At 38.7% G+C, this 12,110-nt stretch overlaps 1 protein-coding gene across 3 annotated transcripts in view; it reads right to left on the bottom strand.

Moving 5' to 3' along the window:
• The window catches only part of BTLA (B and T lymphocyte associated), a 36,675-nt gene extending 25,021 nt beyond the window's left edge, over positions 1 to 11,654 (bottom strand). For all 3 annotated transcript variants that reach the window (XM_057697930.1, XM_057697931.1, XM_057697932.1), the window contains exons 1-2: positions 11,510 to 11,654; positions 9,008 to 9,187 (exon numbers count right to left, since the gene is read on the bottom strand). In XM_057697930.1, coding sequence (XP_057553913.1) covers positions 9,008 to 9,095 — 88 coding nt within the window. In that variant the 5' untranslated portion in view covers positions 9,096 to 9,187; positions 11,510 to 11,654. The remainder of the gene's footprint in view (positions 1 to 9,007; positions 9,188 to 11,509) is intronic.
• Between the last annotated feature and the right edge of the window lie 456 nt (positions 11,655 to 12,110).

Here is a 12,110-nt window from a genome sequence, read left to right as displayed (position 1 = left end):
GCAGCCAGGTAACCACACATCAAAGATCCTGGAAGGACATCCCCCTAGACAGCCTTAGGGAATCTCACGCACAGCATCAGAAAGCCCACATGGCCTACTTTCCATCACAAGCCGGCTGACATAGACTCACAAAATCAGAAATGTGGTGACATGAGATGAGGGTGAGGGAATCCCACCGCATACAGAAGCCACTTGTTTAATGTTGTATTATGTAGTGTTGATTAAACTTATTATTTTAACTCTGTGGTAAACAAACCCACTCCATAAGTCAGATATTTCCAGAAGTGCCAGAAATATGTGGGAAAATTTGAATAAGAGTGATGCACGCATACATTGTTAAAATCAGAGCTTCTTCTCATATTTTAAAGGATGATCATTGTTAAAGGAAAATCCTGTGGCTTGATTTCAGGAATGCATTGAAAACTGACTGAGCCTCAGTCCCTGTTGTGAGATGAAATATTCACGCACCTCTACATGACAAACAAGATATAATGTAATATAGAGCACAGGCATAGAAGTAGTATGCAAAATAGTTTAAGCCTTTTTCCCTTCTCTGTGGATATTGTCTGATCCTGAGAGAGAGAGAGACTCACATAATGTAAAGTTCCTTTAACAAAAATGGAACTGGAAAGGATGAACTTCACATCAAGAATACATATGGTACGAATCCATATTTACTCCCTTTACTTAAAAAACAGACCACGAAATGAATAGAGAGAATTTTCTCATTCATCTTCTATCATTATTTTCTCTTTAAAACCTTCTTAAAATGCTATGCAAAACCTTTCTTTAAGTTTGCTTTCATATGGTATTTATAGAGCACAATGTTTTTTATAATTTTTGTTTCTGGCAGCACCGCGTGGCATGTGGGATCTTAGTTCCCCTACCAGGGATTAAACCTGTACCCCCTGCGGTGGAAGCACAAATTCTTAACCACTGGACCACCAGGGAAGTCCCTATAGAGCACATTTTGAAGCAATTTCTTCTAGGGCTAGAATTTCTCATAATGTGATATGATTATTTTGGGGAATGGTTTGGACACTATCGCTTTCATCCAGTAGTATTGAGCAATCTTAGACTTTAAGCCATCTATCTCTTGGTTTTATCTAGTTTGGGATAATTCTGAAATTTTTTTGTTTTGGTACAGTCATTCTAGTGTCTGCCATAGCTTTGTCTAACAGTTAGCAAAGCATACACAGTACCTGGGCCATTTTCTTTCCTTGAGATGTTAAGGAATAGGACAAGCAGAAAGCTTTGGCGGTCATCAGGTCAGATGGTTTCTCACATTTGGGAGACCACCTCCAGAATCACTGCTTCATATTCATTGCCACTTGCCCACAACGGCCTCATATTTCACATTATCGAATACTGTAAACCCAACCTAGGTGCTCCTGACAGGAGGAAAATAGAGATGTGACTAATATTTTTTGAGTTCTTATTATGTGCTATGCACTTCTATGCACCTTACATATAGTGTTTCCTTTGATTGTCACAGCATCAGGTAGTTACTATTACTATCTTTATCTTAAGTGGGAGAGAGCAAGTATTAGAGAAGCTAAGCCATTTACTCAAGATCACCAGCTGGCAGGGGGCAGAGACAGGACCAGAACTTGAACCCAGGCCTGGCTAAGTCCAAGCCACAAGCTCTTATCTGGTACAGTGGTTGTGAAGGTGCATGGAACACATAGTTAGAGTTGTTAGTGGTTGGTTTACAATAAGTAATGATAAATGCCAGGCATTATTATTTTTTGGATAGGATGAATTCAGGGAAGCGACACAGCAGTTGAGTAATTGTCCAGGGGCACAAGGCCTATGGGTGGCAGAGACAAGATGGAAACCCAGAAGGTCTGCTCCAAGTGCCTCTGCTGTGAACAGTTAGTTCCAACTGCTTTCAGGGATCAGCAGTGATGCGTAATGGCTGGTATATTTACCAACCAAACGAATACAATAGAGAGAGAAAAAGGATTATATCCCATAGAAAAATGTCCTTTTAGGTGAGACATGAAATTCTTCAGAATTATACTAATGAGGAAGGCCAGTCTTGGTCAAAACTAGTAAGTAAAAATCCTTCGTTTTTGAGCACTTTCTCAAGCTTTCTCTGAGTGTTTCTTCATTACATTTCCACCAAGTGACAAATGTCCCCCTGCAGTTCTACCGGTCATGCCTTTGTCTCCCCAGGCCAGAGGATTCACTCCAGCCTTTCAGAGTTCTGCCTGTCCTATGTGATAAGGATGAGATTCTGGTGGAGAGTTCGTTGGCCAATGCGTAATTATCTTTCTGGAATAGCAAAAGTTTATAGCCAGTTCAATAAGCCCTAAGAAAAATGATTCATATTGACAATTTAGAGACTAGTTCTGGGTAGGGCAGACAGACTGGCACAGACGGGCCTGTCCTTCAGAGATGCTAGGGCTTCTACCTTGCTCACAGTGACTTTAGGAAGAAAAGCAGGATGAGAAAAGCTTAGAACATACCTTGGGCTGTGGACAGGAGCATTCAAGAGAGCCTTTGGCATTTTATAAGAAACCAACATGAGTATTTCTAAATGTTGCCTTCAGTGTTTGAGTGCTTCCATGTGATGCTCAGGGTAACTGTGGGTTATGTGTTGCTGGAAGGACAAAAGGAAAGTCCATCTCTACTTCTTCTCCAGATACTTCCTCACCTTCCCAATACATTCTACTACAGGGATCACACTGAGATTCATTTGCATTTTCAAAGCCCTAGAAGATACCTAACATTATCTATGTGGGCAGAAACTGCCAATTGGCCCCCAACATTAATTCTCCTAATAACACAGAAGAAAAAGAAATGGGACCGTCACCACCCACCTAGAATCTAAATGTCCCAGCTTTTCTTATAGCCACTTCTGGACAATGGGCTGTTTGTGGTACGTGCAAACTCCAGGTTTTGCTTATAAGATAAATGTGGCTATCAGGAAGGAGAAAAGGAGGAGTTAGAGAGCTCTACCGGCTAAACCTAATGTTTCCCTATGACTGCCTAGATGGCCCCTCTATCACACTCCTGGACTGATTTCAAAGTGAACCTCTACGTGTTTAGAGTCTGAGCATAGTAACATGATCCCCTGCAGGTATACACACAGACACAGGCACACAAGTAATTTCTTCCATAGAGATAAGCATGGAAATCAGAGTCCATAACCATGAGAGGACAAAGGAAAGGTGGAAAATACTGAGCTCATTTTAGGTAAGGGAGTGAAGAAAATTAGAAAAGTGAAGCAAATTGCTTATGATACAACAAGTCGCTGACACAGTGGAACTCAAGTCTCATGACTCCCAAACTCTGTTCTCATTTCTTAGTGATGTGGATGATGGGAGATAATGATATCAAGAGTTGTTTATAGACAACTTTTGTCAACCTCAAATGAGAGATGATCTCCCAATACTACTTTAAGGGGACTATCAAGCTAATTAAGTTTTAGACTAAAAGGGAAAAAAAAACCTAAAACATTATTAGCTAAACTGACACAGCACTTACTATGTCAGTTTAGCTAATAAACTTCAATCGCTGTTCTAAGAGTTTTACAGAATTAACTCACTTAATATTCACAACTCTATAAGTTCAATACCATATTGTCCCCATTGTTTAGATGAGGAAAGAACCAGAGAGGTTATAGCCACTGAACCAGTAAATGACAGAAATGGGAGAGTAATCTAGTAATCTAGAGTCCTTGATTTTTTCTACTCCACCACTGCCTCTCCAAGGAACGAAGCAAAATGTTGATTTCATTTTTGGACCTGATAACAAATGCCTGTTTTCAGGCATTTTTCTTTCAACAATTTTCTTTCAACAATTCTGAACTCTAAGTAAAGGGGAAACTCACAAATGCTGGAAATTAAGTAGGAAATTCCCAGTGAATCAAGATAAACTGTTTGACTTCAACATTACAATAGAGGAAATTGTGATAGTGGGACAGAGGAAACAATAATTAAAGAGCTCAGTATTAGGAAAGTCTAGTCAAGGCTGTGATCAACACAGCATTTCTTGCATTCCTATACACTAACAACGAAAGAGCAGAAAGAGAAATTAAAGAAACTCTCCCATTTACCATTGCAACAAAAAGAATAAAATACCTAGGAATAAACCTGCCTAAGGAGGCAAAAGATCTGTATGCAGAAAACTTTAAGACATTGATGAAAGAAATCAAAGACGACACAAACAGATGGAGGGACAGACCATGTTCTTGGATTGGAAGAATCAAAATTGTGAAAATGACTGTACTACCCAAAGAAATTTACAGATTCAGCACAATCCCTATCAAATTACCAATGGCATTTTTCACAGAACTAGAACAAGAAATCTTACGATTTGTGTGGAAACGCAAAAGACCCCGAATAGCCAAAGCAATCTTGAGAAGGAAAAATGGAGTGGGTGGAATTAGGCTTCCTGACTTCAAACTATACTACAAAGCCATAGTGATCAAGACAGTATGGTACTGGCACAAAAATAGAAAGGAAGATCAATGGAATAGAATAGAGAACTCAGAAGTAAGCCCAAGCACATATGGGCAGCTTATCTTTGACAAAGGAGGCACGAATATACAATGGAAAAAAGACAGCCTCTTCAATAAGTGGTTCTGGGAAAATTGGACAGCAACATGTCAAAGAATGACATTAGAACAATTCCTAACACCATACACAAAAATAAACTCCAAATGGATTAAAGACCTAAATGTAAGGCCAGACACTATAAAACTCCTAGAGGAAAACATAGGCAGAACACTCTATGACATCTATCAAAGCAAGATCCTTTTTGACCCACCTCCTAGAATAAAGGAAATAAAATCAAGAATAAACAAATGGGACCTCATGAAACTTAAAAGCTCTTGCACAGTGAAAGAAACTATAAACAAGACAAGAAGGCAACTCTCAGAATGGGAAAAAATACTTGCCAACATAGCAATGGACAAAGGGTTAATCTCCAAAATATACAAGCAGCTCATGCAGCTTCATACCAAAAAAGCAAATAACCCAATCCACAAATGGGCAGAGGACGTAAATAGGCATTTCTCCAAAGAAGACATACAGATGGCCAACAAACACATGAAAAGATGTTCAACATCACTAATCATCAGAGAAATGCAAGTCAAAGCCACAATGAGGTACCACCTCACCAGGTAGAATGGCCATCATCAAGAAATCTAGCAACAACAAATGCTGGAGAGGGTGTGGAGAAAAGGGAACTCTCCTGCACTGTTGGTAGGAATGTAAGTTGGTACAGCCACTATGGAAAACAATTTGGAGGTTCCTTAACAAACTAAAAATAGAACTACCATATGATCCAGTAATCCCACTCCTGGGCATATACCCAGAGAAAACCATAATCCAAAAAGAAACATGTACCATAATGTTCATTGCAGCACTATTTACAATAGCCAGGACATGGAAGCAACCTAAATGCCCATCAATAAATGAATGGATAAAGAAGATGTGGCATATATATACAATGGAATATTACTCAGCTCTAAAAAGGAATGAGATGGAGCTATATGTAATGAGGTGGATAGACCTAGAGTCTGTCATACAGAGTGAAGTAAGCCAGAAAGAGAAAAACAAATATTGTATGCTAACTCATATATACGGAATCTAAAAAAAAAAAAAAATGGTACTGATGAACCCAGTGACAAGACAAGAATAAGGATGCAGATGCAGAGAATGGACTGGAGGACACGAGGTTGTGGGGGGAGGGCCAGGGGTGAAGGGGAAGTAGGGATGAAGTGAGAGAGTAGCATAGACATATATATACTACCAACTGTAAAATAGATAGCTAGTGGGAGTTTGCTGTATAACAAAGGGAGGTCAACTCGATGATGGATGATGCCTTAGAGGGCCAGGAGAGGGAGGGTGGGGGGGAAGTCGAGGGAGGGAGGGAATATGGGGATACGTGTATAAATATAGTTGATTGACTTTGGTGTACCTCAAAAACTGGTACAAGAATGTAAAGCAATTATATTCTAATTAAAAAACAAACAAACAAACAAAAACACAAGCATTTGTCTTTTCATACCTTAATCCAGGAAATCCTGTAGCTGCAGAATGTATTCCGAGACACCTATGTAGAAGGTAATCATATCTTATGACAGGCATTTTTGTAATAACAATACACAGGCATTGGGCAGAAGGCAGAAATCCATCTCTGGCATATAATGTGCATATTTCAACAGGAACAAATAAGTAGATCCAGAGAAATAAGCCTGATAAAGACATTGTGTTGCAAAACCAGAATATGAAGGAATGAGACACAGATTCAGAGCACCTTTTGCCCCAATATTTCTGCTCTGACCCAAGGATATGGCCTGTTCACGGAAAAGAAACAGAATCTCGGAGCAATCATACTGAACTACTACAATAAAGGAGAAAGAGAACAGAGGCAAGACCCAAATGGAGACTTGGCCCCAACCACCTTGCTTTCAAAGGAGCCAAACTATCAGCGTCCTCTGGTACTAGACCAGACTAGGATGATTTTTTATTACAATAGCAGTAATCAAAGATTTCCTCCTGCCTTTATTCAGGATCATATACAGTCCATGCAGTAGCCAGACATGAACTGCAGTGCTCCTGGCTGCTTGAAGCTGGAATCCTTGGTTGATGCTTAGCTGAACAATGGCCCAGGGCCTCCCAGCTGGAGCCGCTCATTGGAGGTGGGGTAGGTGACTGACAAGGGCCATCTCTGCCTGCAGCCTAGTTCTTGCCAGCATAATCGACCCACCTCTCTTTGTGTAGGTGCTGACACTTTCATTACTTTCATCCAGATAGAAATCATATGTCAGATCCAAAGAGGGCAGAGCTCCCCCTAATATTTTTTTGAGAAGTGCAAAAGCCAAGCAAGCATAAATTCATTATAAACAAGGACCTTAAACTGGAAGTTTGTAGAGAACATTACCTTTTTTACAACCTTATTACTGACACTGATTCATTGCTGGGAAGAGGCACACAGACCTCACATTGGTTTGAAGAGGAAGGAAAAAAATCTTTAAAAATTATTTTTAAACACTTTGAAACTGTGCCAATGTAAAGAATTTAGTAAGTAAATCACTGGAAATCCCCAAGATACAAAGGTTAAAATTAATGAGGTTTTAAGGAATAGAGTCATCAGTTCTATTAGGAGTACAAATCTTACCAACCTGTATCCCTAATTTAATTCAAGTAATGCTGCAATCCCAAAACTGCTACATAAGATACCTGGCCAGTACTTTGTCCAAGGCTTTCCATTTCATTTTTTCAAGTAATTTGTGTCACTACAATTTGGACTAAATATATTGTACAATATATTTTATTTATTCATTTTATGTTAGCTTCAAAACCTCAGCTATTTCAGATGCTGTTAAAACTTGCTTCCCACTTAATTGAATATTGTGTGGGTTGCTTGGTATAAAGAATATTAGCAAAAATACCATTAATGTTTATCAAGCTTTTATTATGTGTACATACTATGCCACGCACTTTATCTACTGTATTTGTAGGCTTCACAGTAGCCCCATAGTTTAGGTACAATTATTATTATATCTATTTTACAAAAGAGGAAACTAAGGATAAGAAACTAAACCAAGGTCACACAGTAAGTGGCAGAGCCCATCAATGAACCCAATTCTAACACCCAAGTCCATTTTTTATAAGCACATTGAGAGGAGGAACAGAGTTGTACCATACTCTCAGTGTGATACAGCAGTGCACATTCTTTTTCTTCATTTCACAGAAAATAGTTTATATATTCTTCAAACTAGCATGATTTCTCTTTAATAATATTTGACTTCAGTTGTAGCTAAAGTGAAAAATCCAGTTAGCTATCCTACACCTCATCAACATGATACCAAAACTTACAAACATAAGAAAACAAACACATGGACACCAAGTGGGGAAAGCGGGGGTGGGGGTGGGGCGGTGGGAGGGTGGAGGGGGATGAATTGGGAGATTGGGATTGCCATATATACATTACTAATGAGAAAAAAAAATACTAAACTGTATGCTTTAAATATATGCAGTTTATTGTATGTCAATTTTATCTCAATAAAAGTTCTTAAAGAAAAAAACAACACAACAAAACTTACAAACATAAAAATGCTTAAGTGAAGGGGACTTTTGGTTTGCACCTAGTTGTGTGCCATCCTGGCATCACAAAGACCAATTCCAAACCACACAGTTCCAGAACTGAAGATGCCATTTACAGGATTTCAGCGACCATATTTTCTGATTTGAAACTTTTAAGAGTATGTGTACTTGTGGGGATAATAAGGTAGGATATTTGAAACCAGGAAGGCAGAAACTTCTGCTCACTTTTTATAGCCCTTCCCCCTTTACAGTATGCGGGCATCTGTGACAATGTAAGGGAGAAAGTGAACCCATCACTTTCTTGCCTGCATGAAGTCTTTGCAAAAGTGGCCAAACATCATCTATGCAGAATCCAAGCTGTTTTCTACATCAAATGACACACAAGTGGGAACTATTCTTTTTCAACATACTAGAAGCAGAGATGGAATGCTCCAATCCCAAATTTCTCAGCATTGTCTCATTCAGTATTCTTAAGGCACAGACCCCACTGAAGCAAATAGTGAGATTTTATTTAGCCACATTATTCCAGAGTAATCATGGAGTCGGGTTTAACTCTAGTTATCCAACACCTAACCCAGCCAACTAAGTGCTTCAACACTCCTCTAGCCTCAGTTAGGAAAGAACAAGCTATTTACCATCAATAAGGCATCTAGAGCATTTTGCTAGTACTAGTGATAAATTTGTATTGAACTATTTATAGCATCTACTCAATTCTCTTTTCTCACCATCAGAACATGTTTTTAAGAAAACCAGCCAACCTATGACTTGAATATCCTTTTCTCATTTGGTTTATGTCCTATAATGTCTTCACTGAGCAAGTATAACTACTTGGTTTCATCTACCATTAGCCACTTGACATAAACACTACATCCTATTAAGATCATCAAGCGAAAACATTGCCTCTAACACCCCCTAAGAAATATGAGAAGAAGTCAGTACCTTACCGTTGATACTCCAGATGCCTGCAAATGGAATTAGGAAGAGGATCCCCAAAAATATCCCCATTCCAAGCTTGGCAGGCAATGTCTTCATTTCCTGTTTATATCAGGGATGCTCAAGTAGAAGGCTTCGCTTCCTCCCCTGAATTCTTCAGAGTTGGATCAGGTTATCTACCTCAAATACACCTAAAAATAAGTAGAGAAGAGAGAGGAGGTGGGAGAGGACAGTAAGAAGAGCCCAAATAGTTTGCGAAACAAAACGAGCAGAAAAACCAGGCGGTACTCTGTTCTGTGGTTTTTACTTCTTGTCAAATTGGCTGTTCACTTTCAAATGCTCTGGTCCGTAAATCAACTTAGTCCTTAACACAGGCCTTAACTTCTCCTTCTGTACCACTCTTTTTGCCCCACATTGAGATTTTTCTCGTTCAAAGTTCAGTGAAATGAACAATTAAACTCTAAAGAAATTTATACTGTTGAAATCTTTAGGCTGAAATTTTAACCAAATTAAGGTCAGGAAATTCATGGTAAAAAGTACTTATTGTAAGTGTACATTTCCCCCCTTTTCACAGCTCGTGATCATGAAACTTCTTTTATGTAAGAGATTTTAGATTTATCTTCCAAAAAGTCATGTCGTAGAATGTTTATTGTCATTAAATCAGTGGAGATTCATCTGAGGTTACAGAGAAAATGAGTGACAGGAAGCCCTTCCTCAACAGATGAAGGAAAGGCAACTGTCCTTAGTCTGTAGATAAATATCAATGTGATGAGATCATCATTAGGATTGGCTACATGTTCTCTCTAAATAATAAAGTTCTGAGCTGAATAATATCTTAAATATCAATTAGAGGAAACTTCCATTTCAACATTCTTCACATGGTTATTATCAGGATTAAATAGAATAGAAACAATAAAGGGAGAAATGGAAAAGTTCAAGATCAGATAGGATCAATATGGGACTGTTTTCTAATGATTAGATTAGCTTCTAATCATAGAAGCTAATTAAATTCACCCATTTGAGATTCTAAGTGAACAATCTGATTTATGACATATGTGGTCATTGACAAAAGTTGATTTTGTAAGTCTTTCTCTCAGAGGCTGGTGATTTTCTTCCAAATTTTAATGCTTTTAAGTACATAAGATTAAAAAACAGTTACATGTTTTCACTGATTCAAATAGACACTGTGTAATGGTTGGAGGCACAAAGATGAAAAGACACTCTTCCTGATTTTAAAGAGCTCAGTCGACCAGCACTGTAATTTTCTCATATCAGCTGTTAGTGTTGGGACTTAAATATTCAGGCATTTCAACCACCATACTGTAACACAGAGTGACTACATATAGCTTCTTAGTACTTCCATTACTGGAGTAAACAACCTGCAAAATATTTATGTAATATTTACACAACTTCCCTTCATGCTCTAGATGGAATGCAATGACCTGTAGCAGCTGAGTTAAGTTCATTGTCCCTTTAAAATGGTCCCAGAAGTCAAATGCCATAAGCCACAAGGCCAAGGATCTCAGAATATTATCTCAAAACAGAAAAAAGTCCTATAAATGTTGTTTATCTCAGCATAAAACCTTCATGATTCACTATACTAAAGATTTTTTTCATATAAAAATACCTATGCTAATTAGATAAAATTTGGAAAAACAACATGTAACATTTAATGTATTTTTAAAAAGATATCTATTTTGTGAGTTTTATCAGTATGACTGGCCCTTTGTCCCTATAGAGCTGGAGTCCTTAGAGCCCCACTGTAGACAGAGCCCTCAGTCAGAATCTGACTCCTATCTTCATTCTGGTAAAGAAGAATTAAAAGAAGCCTGGCTCATACGTTTGTTAGCTCAGTAACAAGTCACTTTTTAACAGCATTTCTTTCTTTCTTTCTTTCTTTTATTTATTTCTTTTATTTATTTATTGGCTGCGTTGGGTCTTTGTTGCTGCACACGGGCTTTCTCTAGTTGCTGCAAGCGGGGGCTACTCTTCACTGTAGTGTGCAGGCTCCTCATTGTAGCGGCTTCTCTTGTTGTGGAACATGGGCCCTAGGAGCATGGGATTCAATAGCTGTGGCACACAGGCTCAATAGTTGTGGCTCAAGGGCTCTAGAGCACAGGCTCAATACTTGTGGTGCACAGGCTTAGCTGCTCCAAGTCATGTGGAATCTTCCCAGAGCAGGACTCAAACCCATGTCCCCTGCATTGGCAGGCAGATTCTTAACCACTGTACCACCTAGGAAGTCCAACAAGTCACTTTTGCTTTAAATTTATACCTTATCTAGTAATTAAGCTTCTATCTTGACCCTTGTCCCATTATAATAATGTACAAATTTGAAGGATTTACTACATCTTAAAAAGCAATTGCACAGTATTTTAGAAACAATTTTAAAAACATGAACCTATCTCCTATTTTTGGTTAAAGACAAAAAGAAAAATTGAATTTGGAATCTTCAAATTCATTTTGCAAATGTTTTGAAGCTACTAACAGGGCAAATTCTTCAGTTCACTTACAGATGCAGTTGCTTTCATGAACTATGAAGAAGCCATACTTTCTCCAATATTTTTACCCAAGGGTGATCAGAGAAACAGCAATCACAAAATAAGACACAGGGTCTGGAGTCGTCTTGCCACTGACTTTAGATAACATCAACCCAGAAGGATGAATCTTGATTCTGGATTTTTTTTAACACTCCAAAACTCATTGCATAGCTTCTATCAGAAATGCAGTCCAAAAATCATTGTCAGGAGATTGGTTCAAGATGGTGAAATAGAAGGATGTGTGCTCATTCCTTCTTCCGACAGCACTGGAATCACAAGTAACTGCTGAACAATCAACGACAGGAAGACATTGGAACTCACCAAAAAAGATACCCTACCTCCAAAGACAAAGGAGAAGCCACAGTGAGACAGTAGGAGGGGTGCAATCACAATAAAATCAAGTCCCATAACTGCTGGGTGGGTGACTTGCAAACTGGAAAACAATTATACCACAGAAGTCCACCCACTGGAGTGAGGGTTCTGAGTCCCACATCAGGCTTCCCAACCTGGGGCTCCAGCAATGGGAGGAGGAATCCCCAGAGATTCAGACTTTGAAGGCCAGCAGGATTTGATT

This window comes from Hippopotamus amphibius, chromosome 10 (assembly GCF_030028045.1).
Source record: "Hippopotamus amphibius kiboko isolate mHipAmp2 chromosome 10, mHipAmp2.hap2, whole genome shotgun sequence".
Classification (NCBI taxonomy): Eukaryota; Metazoa; Chordata; class Mammalia; order Artiodactyla; family Hippopotamidae; genus Hippopotamus; species Hippopotamus amphibius.
This window is presented reverse-complemented; position numbering and strand designations above follow the sequence as displayed.